Below are 24,532 nucleotides of genomic sequence, written 5' to 3'. Positions count from 1 at the left end.
CCTGAGTTCCTTGGTCATGTAACTTACAGAATTAATCACATGCCCTGGTATGCACCTTGAAAAAACAAATTTGCAAAAGGAAATTAAATGACCCTATTGTGTGTAAAGAAAAGTAGATGGTTAGCTGACCACTCATTTAAAGTTTCTCTGGAGAATTGACCACAAACAAAAGGAACTGGCTGAAATATACTTGGCTTGCTTAAAACTTTCTAAATCAGTTATAAAAGAATCATTGCTTTGGGGTGAAGATGTTATGGTGGGAAAACTAATACAAAGAAAAATGTTTAACTACTTGTGGGCTTCTGAGAAAAACATGTAACTTCTGATCTTCATTTGATTTCTTATTACGTAAAGATTTTAGTTTTTTGGAAAATATGTAAGTTGTGGTTGTGAGGTAATCTTTTCTTGCATAGAAATCTCTGAATTAGGAGGCATAAAAGGGATAAGAGAAAAATAAAAGATAGGAAAAGGAAAGGATGAAGAAGGAAAAACATCAGGAAAGAAATAGGAGAACAACTGGGAAGAGGAAGAAGGAGGAGGGGGAGGAGGAGGAGGAGGAAAGAAGGAAGGAAGGAAGGAAGGAAGGAAGGAAGGAAGGAAGGAAGGAAGGAAGGAAACATGAAAACATCAGGGTAGAATGTTGGGGACCAACTCTGGACAGCGGTGTCTTGAACCTGTGTAACCTTCCACGATTTATCAAGCCTCGTGTAAATAGGAGGCTTTTAGTCTAACCTAGGAATGTAGGATTAATAAACTTCTTGGAGCCTGTACTAAATCAGCTAGCTGCAGGGGCCTGGGACCAAAGCGACCTCCTGCTGACCCTCCCTTAGGAATTTTCTTTTTCCTCTCCTCACTCCTGCTCCCCCTCCCTACCTGAAGTCCTGTTTATAAGCTCTAACACCCAGTCAATAAACGAGACCTTGACGCAACTCAGACTGACTCTGTCTTTCTTCACGCGCTTGGTCTCCTTTCCCTCTCGCCCCCCATTGATTCCTAGGTGGTCCCTCCTCGAGACCTGGCCTGCTGGATGGGTCAAGTGGCGCCCGAACGTGGGGCTCGAGGCACGGCGGCTCACTACTGGACGGCAAAGAGAAAACGGGGTCTGGCCAGACTCACTAGGGTAGAGGTGCCCCAACAGCATCACTCGTGCACCGCGGGCAGCCTTGAGATAAGTGCCGTCCAACAATCAATGGGTAAAGTACTCTCTAAAGAGGCTCTCTTCATTAAGGAAATGAAGATTTCAGGGAGAGGGGAATAAGAGTCAAAAAGAAAGAAAAAAAAAAGATTTAATTAAGTTTTTCTGTTTTGTGGAAGAAAAATGTCCCTGGCTGGTTATTAATGGCCCAGGCATCCACCCATTGACGTGGAATAAAGTCGGAGAGGATATCAATAACTTGCTTAGGACGGAGAGAATGTCCCCGATGCATTCTTTAGTTTCTATGGAGTAATCAGAGATGTTTTAAAGGATTCAGAAAAGGATAGTAGGGTGTCACATATTCTGGCACTTGCTGAGGACCTATTAAACGATGTGTCCGTCCCAGAAGACGGTAAGAGTGAGGTTGCCACAAATCACATTGAACAAAAGACCAAAAGACCCCACCGGGACCCTCAAGGGTCCAGAGGTTTATTGACATGTACTGGTAAGAGCGCTCTCTGTCTTGTCTCTGTCTCTGTCTTGTCTCTACGTTTTGTGCCAGTCGACTGATTTGTACTTTACAGGCTCGATTTGTACTTTGCAGGCTCAATGGGACAGACGTGTCCGGACAGTGATCCTGGGAGGGAAAGAGAGACGTCTCATTCCCTGATTTGGGCAAGGGACCCCCTAGTCCCGAGCCATTTGGGGCCACCTCAGATGTGACCATTTGATTTTAGGAGTCTCCTCCAGGAAGTGCTCGGGAGAGGAGCATCTTTGGGTACCTTTCCCCATGGTGGGAGGAAGTGCCACTGTGCATTTTGTCCCAGGAAATTGTTAGAGCCATTTTGTAGGGGTTTTTTGTATGTTTTATTGTGGTCATTGTTACTTTACACTCTGTTTCTCTTCCAAGAAATAAGGTACATGTCTGACTGACAGGGATGTGAAAGCCCCCTGATGTCTGTTTGATCAAGGACAGAGATCCTCGAGTCTCGATTGTTTTTGGTGTGATTGAGCCTGGAGGGTCACTCTCCACAGAGCACATCAGGCTGTCATTGTTCTTGGAGATTTGTTGGTTGTCTCGTTGGGGCAAAGTTTTTTCGTGTGCCCTTGGTCTTGTGTGTAGTGTGTTAACTGTTCTCATTGTTGACTTGACTGTGACGGACGCTATGGGACAGTCCCCTTCTTCTCCACTAGACCTTTGCCTAGCCCACCAGAAGGATGTGCGAGCCACAATCGAGGGGCTTGCTTGCTGTGAGTGAGGCCATCATCATCTCAGTGCTGATGTGCCGGTACTTGGATTGTCTGTGTAAATGTCATCTGTTTCTGCTACTCACCTCCCTTATTTTCCTGGGGAGAAGGAGAGAGAGGCACAGCGAGGGCCACCTCCCTCCCTCCCTAGCTCTCTTGCTATCAGGACTGCAGGCAGCTGGCTGCTCTCACGAGGGTGGGGGTATGTGCTCTCGGTACAGGCGGGCTAAGATTCTCATGTCCTACTCTGGACAGGGCAATGGCTGCCTGCAACTGACAAAACTGTGTGAACACTGAACAGAGAATCTGACTTTAGTCAGAGGAGTTAACAAAAACTTTTTTTTCAGGAACACTGGCAGCCAAGGACATACTTTATGACCACTGCGCCCCCTCCCTTCCTTTACTGTGATAACTTCAAGTCTCTTCTGCCAGCCAGGAATTTCTCTTGTTAACCCTTCTCTGTCTTGATTGTGAAACCTCAGTAACCCGCCCCCCAACTTCATCCCCTACAGACAAAGAGAAGCTAAAACCAGGATTCTTAAATGTAGATAAGAACTTAGACGCCTTTTTCCAGGTGGCTTTATCAACTACAGAAACTTAAGAAAACACAGAGTTAGGATATGTGACCATCTGACAGAGACTAAGTGGTCATAAAACATCCCAAACTCCCCAAACTCCCCAAACCCAGGAGACAGCTCATAAAACTCCTAAACACGGTTGCTAAACAAATGAGAAATAAAGATAACATGAAAAACTACTGATATGAACCTAAAGAGGGACGCGGGCAGTGGGAGATGAATTATGTGGTCTGTGCTAGCCTCACAAAGAAAGGCGCTCGCTCCTTCCGACCTCCCTGCTGTGTGTGTGAGAGGTTTGGAACAAGCCCCCCTGCCGAGGCTTGTAAACTTCATTTATATAAACCTTTCTTTTGCATTCTGTACCTGAGGTCTCTGATGGCTTCTTTGGGGACGAGACCTGGGCATAACACTGATATTGCTTAAAAAAGAAATGTTAAATTACCAGTTCAAGATACTGGGGAAATTATGCTTTTGTTTCCACAGGAAAAATAAAAATTTACATGGGTTTTGGTCATTTGAGTTCAATGTGTTACAAATACTTGCCATCATTTAAGAAAATTGGTTTCAAATTATTGTTGGTTAAGACAAAAGTTTAAATAAATGATTTTTTGACTTGAGGAAGCAGTTTAAGATATAAAAATTTAAAGGCTTAAGCATGTCATGAGGGTTTGAAAAAAAATATAATGAAACTTTAAGGTCTAACTTTAAAGTTTAAGTAAACATGTTTCAGATTTCTTTCTCTTGCTATTCTGCTATTACATGGAGACTCCAAAGGGTCATAGTTTTAAAAATGTCTGTCTATTCTGCAGGTATGAATGAAAATGTGGCCACATGTATGTTTGGTTTTGAATGTCTGAGTTTGTATGCATGTCCTTCTGTGTCAAGGAATACAAGTTAATACTAGTCATCTGGCTATCCAGATACTAGTTTAAAGCATAAACAGTTCTATTTAAATAAAAACAAACTGAGAGGTATATTTGACTAATATATCTATAAGAGAACAAATTAGCCTGGTCATTATTACCAAACTTAGAGATATTTTCAAGATTAGGCCTAGATTTGTTTGACTCAGATACATTTAATAGATAATGGTCCTCAAACCTGTCAATGATCTGATGAATATGACATTTAAATTATTTGATTAAAAACTTACTATCAGAAACAGAGACTCCTAGCTCCCCAGCTCCTAGCAATGACTCCCAAGCTCTCCAAAGAAGATATGGAATGACAAGAAGATGCCACCTGAATTGTGAACAACACTGACCACAGGGCAAGATGCCCCAATGCAACGCCTGCCTCCAGGACCCAGCCCAGACTATGGACAAGTAGTAGGACTCTGTCAGTCTTCCGTGTCCCTATTCCACAGAAAAGGTACTCTGCCTTATGGGCTTGATGGTGGTAGAAGATTGATGTTGTTCTGACTGGTACCTCCAACGCTATAGAGACCTGGGTAGGGATTGATCACTGTAATTTATAGGATTGAAAGCTTCTTGGTCTGCACTCAGATATAGTTTATCCTTCTCAGATTTCTGATAGTACTGATGGCTAGGCTAGCTCTAACTTTGTCAGCATGGCAGCATCAACCAGATCCTTCTGCAAGGCCATAGCTAGCCTGTTAGCTCACTTTAAAAGAAAATGTTCTAAGATGTAAAAATTTAAATAAATTATAAAGGTTCGGATATGAGTCTAAAATAAGATATTTTTCAGATTACTCTCCTGTTCTATGGTTCAGAGCTTAACATTTAGGAGTCCTGATGAGCTGATAGAGCAATGACCACTTACTGTTCAGTCACAAGCTCAACATTTTGGATTTGTTTTAGATGTCATCTAGATATGTCTAAATATAAACCTAAAAGTGCTTTTCACCAGGCTTAAAATCTCTGTCCAACTTACACCTGGCTTTTTGGACAGAAGTAAAATGCCCAAATCTGTAGTTCTTGTTGGGACTCAAAGGTATAAGTCTACTTCTGCTGTTTTACCGATACCCATTATCTGCTTTGTCTACAATATGGATTTCAGTACAGATTGGTAATACTAATGTATCTAAAACTTTTATGTCATTCTGCAAAAAGGCCTCAAAGGATCAAAAGAGTCATAAAAACATAGATCCACTTCACAGAGGTCGAAAGGACCCCAGATAAGTATTCCTAAAGATGGTATTTTTCCTCTCTCCTGGTCTTGGTATCACTGTTTTTCCCATTACTAAGGGTATAAACCTAAGGGTTCCAAATAAGTTCATAAATTTTAACCTCTGTTCCTAGTTTAAATCTGTCTCAACAGATTTCTACTTGACTGGCAGACACCTCCAAGTTTCAATTCCTGACTCCACTGCTCCAGACGACTGTGGACTCCGGACGTGCTATAGGCTAACGTGGACCAGCCCAGCTAACATGATTCTTCTCTGTCCCTATGGGGTCAGGCAGCTACATGCTACTGACAAATGCCCCCTGCCCAGTCTTTGACCAGCTTTTCAGCCTTTTGGGGGAAGGGCCCTGATAACGACGCCCCAATGCCAGCTTGAAGCAGTTCCAGAAAGAAAATACATCGTCCCATTTTCCTTGTTCAAAAAAGGCTGAAATGCTGGGTCAAAAGAAAACTCCCTGGCATAGAGACCAGATGGCTAATTGTACATGAACTATGCATGGCCATTACAGGCCATGAGTTACTAAAATAGGCCATGAGGTACCAAATGTAATGCCATAATTTTAAGATTAAAATTTGCCAAAAAGAAAATGGGGGAGTGAAAGACCCTAGCCCTTCAGGCTTACACCCCCAAGCCTCAGGAAAAGAGAAAATTTCAAGCACCAGGAAATGATAAACTAAAAATCTAGTTCCAAGAGCAACCCGACTTAGCCATTGTTCAATCTCCCCTGCAACCATTTAACAATGTAAAGAGATTTCTGTTAAGAGATGTGCTCAACTGTGACTGGGATAGTTACAGGTGTTCCAGGAAGGACCACTGTGACCTTTGTGTAAACTCCACTCCCGCCTTGATAGCCCCCCTTGAGGTTTCAGGAAGAATGTACCTGTTGATGCAAATTACCTGTCTGTGATCACTCTGTACCCAGACCATGATCTTGTGAAACGAAATTGTATGGGAATTGTAATCTTGTGGGTTTTTCCTTTATTAGCCTTTATGGGGCTGCAGTAAGATTCGGCTCTTGCTCTTAGGAGCAGGGTTTGCCCTTCTATATAGAAGCTTTAAAGAATCCCCTTGGCTTTCTACCCTGAAACCCACCCTCCTGGACCCCTGATTATTTTCCTTCTCCTTCTCATTACCTTTGGTCCCTGGGCCTTTCAGCGGTTGACTCGGTTTATCAAAAATCAGATTGATTTGGCCTTACCACGACACGTCTCGATTCATTATCACAGAGTAGATTCCTAGGAGGCCAGCCAGGAGCCCTATCAAAGACTCAGATTCAGTGTCCTAAAGCCCTAACGTCCCCACGGTCTTGCTAGAGAGTACTCAATGACGGGAATAGTACAGGGCCCATGCCGGAGTCGACAGCGTACAGAGGTCATCGAGACCGGCTCAACATGGCACGCTGCTGTGCGTGGGAGTTCCCCTGTATAGCCTAAGACAGAGGCTCTCTCGGACATCCGCAACCCCGATCACATGGACTTGGTCCATTTTTGAGAAAAGAGGGGGAACTGTTGGGGACCAACTCTGGACAGCGGTGTCTTGAACCTGTGTAACCTTCCACGATTTATCAAGCCTCGTGTAAATAGGAGGCTTTTAGTCTAACCTAGGAATGTAGGATTAAATAAACTTCTTGGAGCCTGTACTAAATCAGCTAGCTGCAGGGGCCTGGGACCAAAGTGACCTCCTGCGGACCCTCCCTTAGGAATTTTCTTTGTCCTCTCCTCACTCCTCCTGCTCCCCCTCCCTACCTGAAGCCCTGTTTATAAGCTCTAACACCCAGTCAATAAACAAGACCTTGACGCAACTCAGACTGACTCTGTCTTTCTTCACGTGCTTGGTCTCCTTTCCCTCTCGCCCCCCATTGATTCCTAGGTGGTCCCTCCTCGAGACCCTTGAATAACCTGGCCTGCTGGACGGGTCAGTAGAAGAACAGATCAGAAAGGGAGCAGAGCAAGAACAAACAGCAGAGAGAAAAAAAATAAAATGAAGGATTAAGCTTTGGCCCTCAGATAAAGTTCCAGCTGTGTCTGTGCATCTGTCCAGTAGTCCTCCTATTCATCATCCCCTCTCCAGTCTCTCAGACCCACTGGGGGCTGCACCCCTGGGCAGCAGCCACACATCTGGAACCCCCAGCTCTGTGGGAGGAAGGGACAGGAGGATGGCTGGGGCTTGCTGGCCACCAGCCTACCTCTAGCTTCTGTGAGAGACCTAGTGACTGAACAGGACACCCAATGCATTGGGGCACATACCTGTACACACATGGACATACCACACACACACACACACACACACACACACACACACACACCACAACAATGATGATGACAAAACCCCAAACTGGTGTTCTTGCTGTAAGTTCTGCCAAAGTCAATGGTGCTGTGTCTGAATCACAAGGTGAAAAGATTTTTCTGAGTCACTGAGAAAGCCTTTGGCTACTGGGTAAAAGTTACCTCTTCTTTGAACCCTAGGTCCCTGATCCAGGGGTTATAGGAAGAGAAAATAAACTGTTTTGAAGTGAGGGGAGGCAGTGGCAGGAAGGAGTTTCCTTCTGTCCAGAGATCTGTGAAGTCTCCATTGGGCTCTCCAGTGGCCTTCCCTGGAGTCATCCCTTGAATGTACAAAACAAGTCACTCCAGAACAGGCTTCCTAATCTAATTAGAGTCCTGGCTGTGTGCAGAAGCAGGATGGCCAGGACAGATAGCACTAAGGGGCTATGGCTAGGAAGGAGTGAAGTAACAAAACTGGAAACCATTACTACTCATCCAGGGAAGCTAGAGGCTTCCAGTGTGCAAGGAAAGTCTCCTATTCAGTAGAACCAGCCAAAGAGCTAGCTGAGCTGGTGCACACCTGGAATCCCAGCACTCCGGAGATGAAGCTGATGTGTGTGTCAGGAATTCAAGGCCATTCTCAGCTACACAGTTTTAGGCCAGCCTGGGCTACGTGAAACCTTTTCTCAAACTAAGTAAGTGAAAAGAACCGGTGGAAAGCTGGGAGGCAGAGGCAGGTGGGTCTCTGAGTTCGAGACCAGCCTGGTCTATAGCGTGAGTTCCAGGACAGCCAGGGCTACACAGAGAAACCCCTGTCTCAAAAAAGAACCAATGGAGAATTATGTAGAAGCTGAACAAGTGTCCTGAGTAGTTACAGCAGCATCACAGAGTTCACGTGGTGAGGTTGCCTGGCCCGGTGATGAAGGGATATGGCTTGAGTCCCAGCTCTCCGCTGATGTGGTCTAGGACTGTTTACCATTTGTTGACATGACCTTGTAGTTCATTTCCTTATTTAATTTTACTTATTTGTAAAATGATCTTAGGCAAGGTATATGCACATGGGTGCAGATGACAGAAGAGGGCACCTTGGAGGCCAGAAGAGAGCATCAGATTTCCTGGAGCTGGCATTACAGGTGGTTGTGAATGATGGACATGGGTGTTGAGAACCAAACTCTAATCTACAAGAGCAGCACATACTCCTAACTGCTGAGCCATCAATGCAGCCCTTAATTGTTCTGGTGTTTGTTTGGTTTTTAAGAGTCTCATACCGTAGCTGGGGATAGTCTGGAACTCACTATGTAGCCTAGGCTGGTCTCCCACTCATGGTAATCCTCTTGCCTCCACCTCCCAATTGTTGGGATCACAAGTTGAGGCACCACGTTGGGCCATCATTAAATTTTTTATTTTTAAGCTCAAGAACAACTTTTTTAGTTTGAGAGAAACAACAACAGAGTAGACAGTCTGAGAACCTGAACAGCTGCCAGGAGGAAGGGAATGAGGAGGAAGAGAGAAAGTCATGCCTATTGCAACAGAAGTCAGCAGGTTAGTCCCGGAACAGAAGGATGCTTTAAAGTCACCATTGTAGTTAATGCTGTGGGTTTGAGAGGGTGGTAAAATTTTTGTCAGGGTACAGGAAGTCCAAGATTCATTGCTTTTTTTTTGTTGTTGTTGTTTTTTAAACCTTGGGAAAGCAGTTATTTCCTTCAGAGCTCTGTGAGTTAACCTGAACAGATTTAGCATAATAGTATACGCTCAGCGGCTTATCTCTCACTATTGATATTAGTTTGATAAAAGGGTAAAATACGCACTGGGAAGATGGCTTAGTTAATAAACTACTTACTGAACAAGGGTGAGGAACTGAGTCCAATGCTCCAGAATCTGTGTTAGAAAAAACAAAAGGTTCATGGAGGGGGGGGGAGGCAGGTATGGCACATGTACCTGTAATACCAGCCCTTGGTCAGCTCCAGGTTCAGTGAGAGACCCTGCCTCAAATAATTAGATGCAGAGTGGTAGAGGAAGACACCTGATGCTGACCTCTGGCTTCCATATGATGCACAGACCTGCACACATGTGCATACACAAATACATACACACAGAGAAGGGAAAACATATGTAAAAATAAAACTTAGCAATTACAAGCCTTACTCCACAAGCTCAGACGAGCAGAAATGTAGCTTCACTTTCCTCCATGACTTCAAGCCCTTCTCCTGCCCAGAGGGTGGAAATTTGAACTTCTGAGTCTCCAGCTCTCTTAATTTTCCCTATGGTGGTGCCAAGGCATGTGGGGTGAGGTGCCTCTGGGTTTCAGTCTACACAATAGGAACAGGGCATGTGCCAGGTCTGGCCTCAGGAATCCGCTTGGCCGACCCCCATTTCTGGCACACCTTCTTCCCTCAAATGCTATTCTGAGTTGTGGCACGAGCTCACTTCTCCTCCTTGGCCTCTCACAAGCATTTTATCTGAACCACAGATTCTCAAGGTTTCCTCAAGGGAGCTGAGCGTTTGACTCAAGAGCTAGTGCTAGGCCAACAACAGCAGCGTCCTCTCACCCTAGTTACAGCTCTCCTGAAGCCACGGGCCTTCCTCAGAGACGGTTCTGCCTAACAGGAAGGAAAAGAAAAGAAACACACACACACACACACACGGAAAATCACAGTGGGTTATTACCTCAAAAACATCCTGGAGCCAGCAGTGAAACTCAGTTTAGAGAGCTTGTGCTGGACATACACGAAGGCCCGTGTTCCAGCCCAGTACCGCAGAAAAATTGATGCGGCAGCATGTACCCATAATCCTAGCATCGTGTAGACGGAGGCAGGAGGATCAGAATTTCAAGACCATCCTCAGCTACATAGTTCAAGACCAGCATGGTCTACATGAAACTGGTACAGAAATCAATATATATTTTGAATTTTAAAAGTACAAGCATTTATTTATTTTGTGGGTGGGGGCACATGCACGCATGCAACAGGTCTCACGAAGTCCATATATCCAGAAAGGAGCTCAAGCTGGACTGGATAAAAAGCCAGCATTCTCCAGGAACTTGCGAAATAGTTCACCAAAGGAGTCACTCCCCCCACCCCCCAAAAAGGAGTCTTCCCTTCCCTCACCCCACTCCATAAAAGGTACATATGGCTTTCCCTTGACATACACCTGTGGCTGCATATCAAAGCTCATGCTGGCCTCCAGGCTCCCTCAGTCCCTCTTCACAAGTTCCTGTTACCCATTTCCCAGTTCCCTCACCTCCTGGCCCTCCTAATCTCAGAGCCTTGCTTTCTCTGTTGCCCCTCCCCATTGCTATCCTCACTATTCCCTCTCCTTCTATTCTCCCTCTCCTGCCATCTCCACTATTCTTTCCCTAGGCCTGGCTACGCCCAGTCTACTGCTTTTTTTCTCTCTGCTCTGGACTCTTCTAGATGCCTCTAGACATTCTCTCTCTCTTTGTTAATTCCACCAGGGGAGAGTAAGACCACTACCACAATCTTTGAGCCAAATTTGAAGCAGGCTTTATTAAATACTGGCCAGAACGATGGATATCCAGGTCTATACCCCGGATTCCCACAGAAGGGCCACAAATTACACCAGTTAAGTGCTATTATAAAGGCAAAACCAACAAGGCTATGTACTTCTGCCTTCATACAACTGGGGGCAAGCATACATCCTGACGTACTTCCTGCCTAAGTACCTCCTGTCTACATGTGATCAAGCACATCCTGTGCAGTTGGAGCAATGAACCTGTTTACAGGGTGAAAATGTGACTTGTTATCTTACATGGACAACGGTCCCTAGAATTCCAGGAAATTATCTGTCCTCTGGCAAGTGGGGCTTACAGATTAGAGGCATTTTTGTTTTATAGATCTCTTAAGCACAGTAACTTAAAACAAAACTTTAGTCCTCACATCATATCTATAATAAAAACTGAGTGGCCTTTACTTTACTGCACATCCTTTGCATACAATATAGAAGTCAGAGGACAACTTGCAGGAATTCTTTCTCTCCTTCTACCATGTGAGGCCCAGTGATTGAACTCAGGTCATCAAGTGCCTTTACCAGCCAATCCCTAATATTTTGGGTTTTAATGAACTGGGCCATGCAGAACCCTGTGTTTGGACCTCAGGAACTGAGTCTTGTTAAAAACAAAAAACAAAACAAAAACACTGCCTAGTTTTCACTCTGCATTAGGCCAAGCTGTTAGCCAAGGGCACCCAGTGGAGAACTGGTTACCTCTCCAAGGAGGCTGGGATGTGGCGGTCAGGGCTTCTGGTGGAAGACTTGTGCAAAGACTTCCATGCCTGAACTGAGGAGTTGACTGATGTTCATGCCATATGCCCAGAAGATGTTCTATGTGAATGAAAGAAAGATGTTCTGTGTGAATGAATGAATGAATGAAAGAAAGAAAGAAAGAAAGAAAGAAGAAAGGAAGGAAGGAAGGAAGGAAGGAAGAAAGGAAGGAAGGAAGGAAGGAAGAAAGAAAGAGGAAGAAAAAGAAGAAAGGAATATGACTACTCTAAGGTATGGTGGAGGAGAAAGTTTATCATAGATATGTGAGAGAGCCTAGTCAGAGGCAGGGACGTCTGGGAGAGTCCAGAGTGGACATGACCCTGTGTGAGGAGAGGGGGAGGGGAAGGGAGATGGAGGAGAGGGGAACCATGTGCAGCAGCCAGGAGGCCCTGAAAGAGAGAAGAAAAGGACTTAATAGACAAAATGGTTGGACTTTATCGGGAAGGGCAGCCCAGCCCCTGGGCTGGAGTTTAGGGTAGAAGGCGGGGTATGCTAGCCAGGAGAGCCCTGTAATAAGGATGCAGGGAGAACCTGTTGGCCAGGTCCACTTTAATAGGTTAATGGGTACCTCAGCCATTTGTCCCAGACCTGAAACCTAACAACTACTAATGGTGGCTAAAGACAGCCATTAAAATATTCCAAACTCTTGACTCCGGTCTCTGAAGTTCCAGTTATCTAACTAGCCTTGCAGACAGTCAATGGAAGGTGTTATGGGAACCTTCAAAGGTCCTGTGGCCTACATGGCTTGGCCTCTCTGAGGTGATCAGCTTTGTCACCTTAACTGATGACAGCAGGCCTCTGTCAGGGATGTCCTCTGGGTCTTAGAGGAGATCAAAGGATGGAGAGAATGCTGGCCAGAATGGGAACTGTGGGGGCAGTGGCCTGGAGGCCACTCCGGTTGGCACCTGTGAGGGTTGGTTTTTATGCCTGCAGAGGCAAGGATGAAGTGACAAGACAGTCCTCAGACAATAGGTTGGCATCAGATGCAGACCTGCGGTTCAGGATCTCAGCACACAGTGTTCTGATCCCGGGACAGGGTCACCTGTCGCCACATACACCCAAGCACCCTGGTCAGTTTGTGGCATTCTGTAAATTACCTTGCACAGGACAGTGATTTGAAGCAACACTTGATAAAAGAAAAACAGTTTGGTATAGCCACTCCCTGCCTTGGTGACAGAATTGATGGGCAAGGGCCAACTTGTCCTTGGGACCTCCAAATTCCACACACAGTATGCTGACACATGGGGCTGGGGAGAGGCAGGACAGGGAAGGACTGGGCAGCGAGGTGGCAAGCTTTGGCTACGAGTGAAAAGGGGGTGAGCAAGGGAAGGAGTGACCCCGTGTATTGTGAGGACTATCTAGGCTGCTTCAGTGGAGCTAAGGTCGACGTGGGGCCACCAGCTGGCTCGGTTGTCCACAACCGTAACGGCAGTGGAGAGAAGTCCGTTGGTTAGAAGGGGAGTCAACAGGATGGGGGGAGATGAGCAAAAAGCCTCAGATGACCATGCTTCAGGTCCAAGCAGCTCGGAGTCAGGTGCCAACAGGCAGAGTTCCGCATGGGGCAAGTGAAGTCTACCTTTGGGTTTCCGGGTGGACGTGGGGCAGGAGCTGGGGAGGGACGGTGGGCTGCAGACTCAAACCCGGGACTACTAGTGTGTAATTAGGAGAGTGTTGCTGGCTCATTCAGGCTGGCTCCTGGATGCCTCCCCAGTGGCTTTCCGGATTGCAGGACCTTGCATTCTCCGGTTGCTCCATTCCCTGCCCCTTTCCTGGATAAAGCTGGATGGGAACAGGCCTAAGTGCCTCAGGAGCAGCCATGCATCCTTCCCTCCCTGAGACGTGAGCTGACTGACTTCAGTAACCCCCAGCAGCTTCCCCACCACTGCAGGGCTAGGAAGTGGCAAGCAAATCTTGACACTGTAACTTTAAGTGGAGGAACCCGTAACCCTGAGTTCACTACCACGGAAAGGAAACAGGGCTAGGCTGTGGGGAGCCACTGCTACTAACTGCTGACAACAGGAAAACATTATGCCATGAGAACTGGAACTCGCAGGCCGTCCCTGCAGCAAGTATGGCCCAGGCTCAGGCCCTGGTCCTAATCTCATCGCTGCTGACCATCTATGTCTCTGAAGGTGAGTGGAGAGGCCAGAGAAATGCAGAGCCATAGGGGTGGAGAGAGTGGGGAGACACAGCCACTGACCTCCCTGTCTTTGTTCCTCAGGGAGCCCCGAGGTGTGGGTGCGAGTCCAGATGGAGGCCACCGGGCTCCCATCCCTCTCCCTCTCAGTTCGCTGTGGGGTCTTAGGAACCAGTTTCATCTCCCTGGTAACAGTGATCTGGGAAAGATTTGTGGATGCCCAAGGGACCAAACTAGCTGTGTTACATCCAGAACTTGGCACCCAGCGGTGGGGCCCCACCTCCCAGGCCCGCTGGGAAACCTCGAACAGCATCTCTCTCACCCTGACCCTGGAACAGTCCAAAGCAAAAACGTCTCTGGCTAACACCACATTCTGCTGCGAGTTCGTTACTTTCCCTCACGGTTCCAGGGTTGCCTGTGGAGAGCTGCATAGCTCAGATCCAGGTGTGTCTGGGGAGGAGAGGGGGACACCGAGGATCTTGACACTGGCTGCCCATCTGACACCTTTATTTGTTCCTAGGACTCTCTGCCCCAACTTCAGTCCCCATTCTTCAAGCAAACCTGGCCAGGATCTTGGGGACCTCAGGGCTTCTCCTGCTGGGTTTCGTCTTCATACTCTATCTCCTGTGGCGGCAGAAGCATTGGTAAGAATGGGTCCAGTAACATCCCCACACCACTTGGCTAGACGCCTTCTGGCCCTGACGCCTCCTCTTCTGTCTCCCAGGTGTTTCAGTAAATCTCAGCCATCCCCCATCAGCACCCGGGCACAGACGCAAGCTCAGGTGAGGCTTGAAGGACGGTGTCTGGAGCAGGGTACCAGGGGTCCCCCACAGCCAGCCAGCAAAGCATCCCTGGCCACTCCCCCCCCCATTCAGCACCTGTATGAGGCCACGGTCCACGTTGACCAGCAGCTGCCCCAGTTCACACCACTCCTCACCACACCAACCAACCCCCGTGCCTGTCTCCTCAGCTTCTCCGATCACCCTCTGGACATGGCAGCTTCGTCTCTACTGAGAATGGATTGTATGCTTCGGCAGGGGAGACACTTCCCCACCCTGTTCCCAACAGCCTTGCTTCCTCTGACTGTCTGGAGCACGGTACCCCGGGAAAATGCTCAGAAGTTCAATGCAGGCACCCTCGGTCCCCTCCAGGCCTTTGGGACATCCCTCTGCTGGTGTCTTCATCCTGGGCCTCTTCATGAATCTTGTTTTGGTTTTAGGCCTCTGATGAGACCACACCCTGCTGGCTAGGATGTGGTCAATGTATGCGCATGTATGGACAAAGGTGTGAGTGGAGAGGTATGACGAAGGCCCAGTTACATCCTGTTTTGCACACAATTCCACCCTCCCAGATGATGTCTTTAATAAGGTCATTAAAGTGATCCTTCTGTTTGGGACTTTAGTCTTATTTATCTTTTGCTTCTTTACGAGGGTCAGGGGCAGATTCAGTCCCTTGGGAGGAAGGACCCAAATTAAAGCCAGAAGTGACTGGGTCTGAGACCCAGGCTGAACCTGTGGTTGGTCCTTGCTGAAGGACACAAGGAACGGAGTCTCCTGGGACTTCAACAGGCTTTTTTGACCTGGCCTCCTCATGATGGACCTCCAGATGCTACTCCCCATTGGCCACTCAGAGGCAGGCAGAGAGGCCTGGCAGACACAGGGATTGAACACAGGTTCATCCATCTCAAGTTGTTCCACCCAGGAACTAGGTTCCCCTGCATGAGACAAGCACCCCAGCCCCCCTGCGTCATCCTCAGAGGAGATAAAATGAGTGAGACATCCTTGGGAGCCACGAGGACTTCAGGTGTGGATTCCTGGGTCACTCCAGCATGGTGACCCACAGAGCTTGATTACATACATGAGAGGCTCCCCTTGCTTGTGGGGGTGCATGAGGAGGGTGCAGAAGCCCAAGGAGCATGGAGGTAGCAAGGCAGGGGACTGAGCTGTTGTTTGGACTGGCCCGTGTAGGTTTCACCACCCTTGAGCAGAGCCTGAGATACAGAGAAGCTTGGGAGAGAGGCAGGAGGTCGGTTAGGGGAAAGACTGAGCCTGAGCATTCCTGGTGGGGCTGCCTTCCACCCACATCCCTGGAGCTCCTGTAAGTGGTCTGTGTCTACCAGGTGACAACTAACACTGCTTCTGAGGGGTCAGATGGGCCCCACAGGGCTGTAGCATCAGAGGCCAGGAAGCCATGGATAAGGGGATATCCTCAAAGAGGCTGCGAGTGGGGACAGTGACCTGGAATTCGTAGCCCCTCCCTCCCTCCACTGGGATGGGAACCTGGACCATCCCCAGCAATTACAAAGAAACTGCCAGCAGTTGCTCCGTTCCCCACCAGTTCACGTCTGGGAAGACCAGTGACTAGACCTGAGAGAATCCTCCACTGACTCCTCCTGCTCCAGTCACCCCAAGCCTGGCTTCCTCGGTGCAGCCTCTGCTGTCCTCAGCCTCACTCCCTTGACAACCCCGCTTGAGGCTGTCCCTCGTCTCCCACCTTCCCCATCCCTGATGCCTGACCCCACCCTGCAACTTGCACCTAACCCTGGGTGTCCGTACCCCAGCATAGCCCAACTGTCTCCCTCTGTCTTCCTCGTGGTTCACTGCCCCCTGGAAGTCTAGTTCGTCACTGTCACATCCTGAGAAGCCTGTGCCCAAGACCTTTCTTTCTCAGCCCAAAACCCTGCCCCAGAGACTAGCTTATAATAGCTTTGAGACTGGAGGGGTTCTGAGACCTCAAATTAATGGTTAGCTCTTGGGCCTCAAACCATCGTCTAGTGCATTATTCTCAGGGCCTCAACTCCAGTCTTGTGGGGTCACCATGTACAGGAAGTGGCCAGAAGACTGTCAACAATGACAGCAAGCTATGACATATGAAAACCAAATCAGATCTGAGAGCTTGACCAGCAGGACCAGGGAGATGGCCTTAATCAGGATGATGTGCGGTGGGAGGGGTCTGATTGGAACAGTGGGATGCGCCTCCTTCTTCCTATTGCCTGAGATTTTTTAATGTCCCATGGGGGAGTCAGTCTGTGGCCTGACTGTGGCCACATCCCCCAGAGCACAGGACATTGGGTCTTTTGGCAAAGTTACAGTGAAGGGGACAGGGTTCCCAAACTGAGGTTCCAGCCAAGCTCTGCAGAATGTAGCACAATGGATTTCACAGATCCACGCTTAAAAAAAAAAAGAAAAGAAAAGAAAACAGATTCAGCATCTGTGAAATACATCAACTCACTCACAAGACAGGGCTGGCTGGAAAGAGTCCAAGGCCTGAGAGTTGCTAAGCCACAACCACCGTCTGGAAGGGTGAGGGGACAGCACAGGACATGTGAAGGATGAGACAAGGCAGAAGGTCAAAGTGGAGAGTCGAAGTCCAACCGGTCAAGGCCAGGACAATGTCTTCCAGCAGAAGGTGGGGGCTGGGCCAAAAGACAGGAGCATCTATCTTGTCTGTGACCACAAGGGAAGGTCCTCAGTGTAGGAAAGCAGAATCCACAAGGCAATAGAGAGATGGGAAGATCCCATCCTCCCTCAGTGATCCTCGGGAGGCCCTGGGGATTAGGCCACTGTACCCTAAACTTTTCTGACTCCTCAGCACCCCAAAGCCCCTCCACAGGGCCTGCTTGCCTGCCTGATAACTCTGCTGGTCTCACTTCCTGAAGGGAATCAGGCCATGGCTTGGATCCTGCTTCTGTAGCTGCCAGCTGCATGCCTGCCCCCTGGTGAGTGGTGGGGACACTCTTAGAGTCTCCTATGCTTGTGGTAGGGTGACTCCCAGCTTCCACCGATTCCCACATCTACTGAAGAAACTCAAGAGTCAGTGAGTCAGAATGTCACAAAGAAATCTCCCAGAAACTACCAGTTCCCTCTTCAACTGTCCACATGTTGCTAAAGACAAAAGAACAATGTTACCCACAAAAACGGACTAAATCTAAGTAGAAAACTATATATCCCCTTCGACTTCCTTCCCTCCGAACCAAAAGTGAACTCTGACAGACAGCTCCCACCCATCACCTCTCCTCTAGGACTTTTTCAAAATGCTTGGTATTTTTATTTTGTTTTTCTGAGATAAGTTCTCAAGTCATCCACGCTGGCCTTTAACACAAGATGTAGCCAAGGATGTAAAAAGATTTTTGTTAAGAGATGCACTCAACTGTGACTGGGATAGTTGCAGGTGTTCCAGGAAGGACCACTGTAACCTTTGTGTAAACTCCACTCCTGCCCCGATACCCCCCTTGAGGTTTCAGGAAGAATGTGCATGCGGACAACTGTACCCACTCTGTGATCAGACCATGATCTTGTGAAATGAAATTGTATGGGAATTGTAATCTTGTGGCCTTTGTGGGTTTTTCCTTTAAAAACCCCCATGTGGCTGCAGTAAGATGCGACTCTTGCCCTTTGGAGCAGAGGAGCCCTTCTGTATGGTCGCTCCAATAATAAAACCTCGTGCTGTTGCATCAACTGGACTGGAGTCTGGGTTCTTGGGGTACCCACTTGAGACCCTAAATTTTGGGGTCCAACAGACACTCCTTTAGATCACTGGCCAGACCATCATCATGGCAGCCTGCTTGTGTGAACACTTCAGGGATGCCCAGAGGACACACTGTTAGCGTGTAGGCATCTGTACTGGCCTGCCCTTAGGGTCCTGACAGGATGTATCCTCAGCTGCAGCCACTAAGAGCGCCCCCTTGTGTGCATTTGCCACCTTCCCTTATAAAAGGCAGGCCCTGCGCCGTTCTCGCCGCCTCTTTCTCTTCCTCTCTTTGTTCTCCTCCATCTCAGGGACCCATCTCTGCCCTCTTCTCTGCCTCTTCTCTCCCCTCCCCTCAATAAACCTCCCACGTGGGCCCTGTTATATGGTGTGACTCCTTCCTGCCGGTTTTAAAATACAACAGCCACCAACCACTCCAGCTGTCAAGTGACCATGGCTGTTGCTGGATGCAGTAAATATGGAGAAAAGATACCAGTGAGTGATCCTGATCACAGGGGTGGGTCTTTCTGGTATTCTTTCCAGGAGCTTCTAACAATGTACTTAAGAGACAAGAAGCATCTTTTGCTAGAGGGGAACACAGCAAAAGGTACCTTTTCCTGAACAACTGTTTTAAGGTGGAAGGCGGCTTCAGCTGGAGATGTCAGAGACAGGTCAAAGACCGAGAACTCATTGCTCGCCTGCGTGACCTCCAAAGCTTGTGATTGTTGTTGTTGTTGTTGTTTGTTGTTTGAGACAGGCTTTCTCTGTGTAGCCCTGGCTGTCCTGGAACTCACTCTGTAGACCAGGCTGGCTCGAACTCGCAGAGATCTGCCTGCCTCCCGAGTGCTGGGATTAAAGGCGTACACTGCCCGGCCCAAAGTTAGTGATTTTTAAAACAATTAAATGCGCACAAAATTAGAGGTATTTCTCGGCGTTCCCTAGGCTCGCCACTCGCCCTTTTCTCTGTCCGTTACTCGTTCTACAGTCTCTGGCGATCTCTCTTTGCATAGCTGTGGATGAGAGGAGTAAAACCGGGGAGGCAAGATGGCTCTGTGGGTAAAAGGGGCTTGCTGCCAGGCTAGATGACCCAGGCCTCATTCCCTGGGATCCACACGATGCAAGAAGACAACCGACTTCTGCAAACTGTCCTCTTACCCCTGTGGCTGCACAAAAAGTGCCCAAGAATGAGGTGATCAGACTCTTTCAACAATGACTGAGGCAAATAAATATTACCTTAGAAAAGCAACGCTAAACTATGCAACAGAGCACAAAAAGGAGGCTCAAAATGAGCACACCATGCTTGTGGCCTTCTGATTTTTCCATATGGCATGGACCCCCAAAATATATTTGGAGTCAGTAAAAAATAATCATTTTTCTCTTTACTAAACAGTACCCTTGCCCACCCTCTCTGTGGAGGAGGCTGGAGAGGGCTTCTGCTTCTATCCAGTGTCTTTATTGTGGGCTCCCACCACACATCAGCCTAAGTTTTCCTTGGTCCTTAAAACTACTCCCACTGGGACTGGAGAGATGGCTCAGCGGTTAAGAGAGCTTGCTGTTCTTGGTTCAATTCCCAGCACCACACAGTGGCTTACAACCCTCTGTAGCTCTAGTTCCAGGAGATCCAATTCCCTTTTCTGACCTCCACAGGCAGCAGGCACACATGTGGTACACAGACATACATGAAGGGGACATACATGTAAACACCCATTTACACAGAATAAAAAAATAAGTGAATCCAAAATTTTATAAAATGAATCTTTAGAAATTAAGAAAAACCCAACTGCTTCCTTCTATGATACCTGCATTCTCCAAAGGCAGGTGTGTTAGATCAGACTCAAGCTTGGAATTTTTGATTCAGGACAAGTTTGAATGTGTGTAGGCTTCACTATGTCTGCCTATCCTGGGCTGCCATGTGCCCACACATCTTTTCTCTTGTAAGATTTCTTTCTCTCTCTCTTTTTTTAAACATTATTTTATTGTACATGTATGAGTATTTTGCCCCAATGTATATATGTGTACTGCGTGTGTGTCATGCCTGCAGAAGCTAGATGAGGGCATCGGATCCCTAGAACAGGAGTTCCAGGTGGTTGTGAGCCCATATGTGGATGCTGGAACCAAACCCAGGTCCTCTACAAGAGCAACCAGTGCTCTTACCCATGGAGCCATCTCTCCCTCCCTGTAAGATTTCTTCACAAATCTCCATGTAAGGCTGTGATCCAGCTGTTACCCTCAGGCAATTGTTCTGAAATATATCTGCTTCTTCGAGCTGTGTTCACTTTTGGTACATTGACAGGAGCGGCTCCGTTTTATATCTGACTGTGTCCACACATTTTTATAATATCCTATCTTGTATTTCAGTGTGTTTCTCGGCCATCCCATATATTGGAGCTGATGGTCCCTTGTTGCCTGAGTGGACCTGTCTTGGGTGTTGGTTTAATCTGGCCTCAGGTCAGAAAGGAAGCATCAAAACACTGGTTTGTAAGCTACCTAAAGTGAGTGCTAGGAACCAAACTCCAGGGCTCTCCAAGAGCAATACAAATTCATAACCTTTTTGCCATCTCTCTGTCCCGTAAGTATTTGTTTTTATTATGTGTGGCTACACAAAAAACTTGTGCATGTACTTGTGCGCGCTATGGTGCAAATGTGGAGGTCAGAGGACAACTTCAGGGAGTGAGTTCTCTCTTCCTACCATGTGGGTGGGTCCCTGAAACTCAACACATGGCATCTGGCTTTGAGCAATCCCTTTGTGGGTTGTTTTTGTTTTTAAGCAGAAGCAGTGGCATGAGATTCACATCCCCCAAATCCCACTACTTTGACTGCTGTGGAGAGAAGGCTGGGTGTGCTGGAATGAGGGGAGAGAAAGGGACAAGGGCACATTTAGGAGGATCCTGCAGCGCTCCAGTCAGAAAAGACTGTGTGTAAGCCGATGGTAGAATGAGAAAGAGAGCAGTGAGTGGATTAAAGATCTGTGTGGACCGCAGAGCAGTTCTGACTGTGGGCAGAAAGGAGAACAATGGCCTCAGGACGCCCTGGGGGCAGATGCTATTCCTTCAGGCTTCTCTGTCTTTGATCATTAAAATCCCAGGCCTTTGTGATCCAAAAAGTCCTCCTCTCCCTATGACAGTACCATGGCTGCAGGTGACTCCTGGGCCTCACGTTGGGGAAATTCATTAACAGCTAAGGAAGCTGAGTACCCCAAATCTCTGACAAGCCCCATCCTAGGACATCCTTATGGGGATCCACCTGGGCTCAGGCCATGGGAAGGACAAAAGAACATGTCACTTGGCTTTAAGGAGACAGAAGGTAGCAGCAGTGAGGTCTGAGGCCAAGAGGAGCTGTAGGTCCCCAGCGCCTGCCCTGTAATGGTTCCTGAGGACAAGCACAGGCCCATGGCACCCCTGTGAGCTTGCTTCTTTGGATGACTTGGCAATCAGGTGACTTTCCAGAGTCAGCAGACAATAGGAAAAAGCCAGATGGAAACTAGTGATGGGCATCCTCTGAAGACCCTGCTTGGGGTTGAGATGGAGCTCAGCTGGTACAGTGCTTGCCTAACATGCGTGATGATGTGGGTTGGATCCCCAGCACCACAGACACTGGGTGTCGGGGTGCACTCTTGTAATCTCAGCACAGGGAGAAATGGCGGTCTTCGCGGTCCTCCCCAGCTGTATACCCTGAGGTATATCAAGGGATCTGAGGACCATGTGGACTGTGAGGAAGGCAGAGAAGCAGATGTGACAGAGGGTGGGCTGCTTAACCGCCTCAGGCAAGCATGGAGAAGGCACACAGTGTCAAGAATGGGAAGACGCCTCTGCATGTGTGTGACTCAAGGAGACTGATGCCGCTTCCTCTGGTATAATCATGTCTTCCTGCCAGAGCTGAGGCAAGCTGATAGCACTTCGTCACGGGGAAGGGAGGGATGACACTCCTACAGAACCTGAAGCCCCCCCAGCCTCTGACCCCACCTCTCATACCTCTACCCTAGTCATAGGCCATCTGTGTCCACTCCCAGAGATGTCCCTGGCAATATGTCATCACTGTCACATAGCTGCTCTGAGCCTTCTTTACCCACACTCTGGAATGACTACAGCTAGACAAAGTCATCTCTAGAGCTTCAAAAAAAATGTCACCTATCTCTAGCCTTTGAGGTAAGGCTGAGTGATGCCTTGAGGCCAGACTGACATCTCTGTGCAGAGCAGAAACCTACAAGGACTGAGTGAGACTGGAGTCCCCTCAGAACTGCCATGTGATGATGGCATGGCCTGAACCAGGGCTTCCTCTGTGGGTGGGAGGGCTGAAAGGCTCTTGCAGAAATGGAATAATCTTTAGAACCTGTGTTGGGGCGGAGGGGGGCAGACTGTCATGTGGGAAGCCTAGGGACATTGTGATCTGGGCAGTAGGGAGCAGGCCAGGCCAGTGATGGTCTATCACGCCTTGGTTCAGCCTAGGAACTATAAGGGGTTGCTGAAGAACAGGAAATGGTCAAAGAGCAGAATTAGGGATCACGTTCTAGAGTCAGAGCTGAGGGAGCATCCACTCCAGCACCACCATCAGCATCTCTTAGCTGACCATGGGGCTCAGCTGGTCAGAGATGGGTCAGCTTTTCTCTCCCTGAAAGGCATGTGCTGGTCCAGGTGGCCTTTTCCTTGGGATGAGCGAGAGGCTGAGACACACAGAGAATCAGTAAGATAGAAGAGAGAATGAGAGAGTGGGGAGGGAGGCAGAGACAAGGAGAGAGGGAAAAGGGACAGCATGGTATATATGAAGGACAGGGCAGTCAGGGTATCAACGTGGAATAGAAGAAAACCTGGCATGCAGAGGTCAAGGCTGTATCCTCAGCCAAAAATGGAAGATAGGCTCAAGGGCATGGCCATCTTGTCAGTGACCACAGGGAGGATCTTCTGCAATATGAAAAAAGAAAAAGTCAGATCAATGAAGGAAGTTGCTGGCCACAAGGAGGTGGAGATGGGGGAGGTCTTGCCTTCACTTAGTCCTCTACATGAGAAGGCCCATGGGGATGTGGGTCACTTTACCCTGATGCTCCCTTGACTCATGACCACACCAGTGTCCCTCCACAGGGCCTCCTCTCCTGCCTAATGACTCTGCTGGTCTCATTTCCTGGAGGTATTTGGATCCTTGCTTCTGCTTCTGCTTCTGTTACAAGCATGGCTACAAGCTGGTGAGTGGTGGGGACCTCACTACAGGGGTCTTAACCATAGAAGGGGTCAATGTGGCTTGGGAGTAGGCTGTTATGTGGACCTGTGTCTATTAGAGGATCAAACCAGAAGTCTCATCTCCAAGAAAGAGCCATCCCTCAGAGTGGGCTCAACCCAATCTTTCTGTTCCAACATCCATAGGGACTGTCCTTCCCTCTGTCACACCTGCCTGTGGATGATGGCTCAAGAAGGTCTGGGTTATCCTTACCTTCTTCAGAGACTTCAGATTCTCCCCATCCTTCCCAGGTATCTCAATGGGATTTGACAGAGAACATATCTATGGATCAAGCAACCACCTGCCCTCTCCAGTGTCCAGGGCGGCTCCATCGAGATCCCCTTCTCCTTCTACTTCCCCTGGGAGTTGGCAGAGGGTCCAAAGATGAGGATTCTCTGGAGATGGAAGCAATTGCATGAGGAATTTATCTACAACTCTTCCTCAGGTTTCATACATGAGCATTTCAAGGACTGGATCACCCTGAATTGGGCCCATGGTCAAAAGTCTAGAGTCCTCGGAATCCTGAACTTGAAGGAGAAGGACCAGACTACATACTACCACCAAGTTTATCTGAACACAAAAGAAGGCATTAAGTATATTCAGTCTATTAATGGGACTCGACTGACCATCACCCATGGTGAGCCACACTGGCTCTGGCTTTGATGCCTCTGGTTCCTTGTCCCTTAGATGTCACCTCAGGCTCCACAACTCTGAGCTTTCTTTCATACTCCTTTCCCTTGGCTCTGCCCAGGCCTCTGCCAAAAGGACCTTTTCCCTGTAGTCGTGACAAGTCTTTGCTGCCCTTCTGACCTTGTCTGTCATTCTCTGCTAAGACGGAACCCTAACCCTCTTTAGGATTCAGCCTGCCCCCCCAAGTCAGTTCACCCCTACCTGTCCCAAACTAATACTGCAGGCCAGGCCACTTCTCCAGGACCTCAACTGAGTGACTTCTCCAGGAAGTAGCTGACTCACTTGGTCCTGGGGCAGGGCTCCCCTGATTCCCTGTATGGAGCATCTCCACACAGCTCCAACCTAAGCCCAGAACAAACAACAGGTGCCCACTGGATGTTA

At 48.2% G+C, this 24,532-nt stretch overlaps 1 protein-coding gene across 1 annotated transcript; it reads left to right on the top strand.

Moving 5' to 3' along the window:
- The first annotated feature begins 13,549 nt into the window (after window positions 1–13,549).
- On the top strand, window positions 13,550–15,187 carry Pvrig (PVR related immunoglobulin domain containing). Its single transcript, XM_028859638.2, has 5 exons — window positions 13,550–13,781; window positions 13,871–14,230; window positions 14,307–14,430; window positions 14,511–14,568; window positions 14,757–15,187. The coding sequence occupies exons 1-5, from the start codon at window positions 13,721–13,723 to the stop codon at window positions 14,985–14,987; spliced, it is 834 nt and encodes a 277-aa protein (XP_028715471.1). The 5' UTR covers window positions 13,550–13,720; the 3' UTR covers window positions 14,988–15,187.
- The last annotated feature ends 9,345 nt before the right edge of the window (window positions 15,188–24,532 follow it).

Source organism: Peromyscus leucopus, chromosome 23 (assembly GCF_004664715.2).
Source record: "Peromyscus leucopus breed LL Stock chromosome 23, UCI_PerLeu_2.1, whole genome shotgun sequence".
Lineage (NCBI taxonomy): Eukaryota > Metazoa > Chordata > Mammalia > Rodentia > Cricetidae > Peromyscus > Peromyscus leucopus.
The sequence above is the reverse complement of the archived record's forward strand: the minus strand, read 5'-3'. Positions and strand labels throughout refer to the sequence as shown.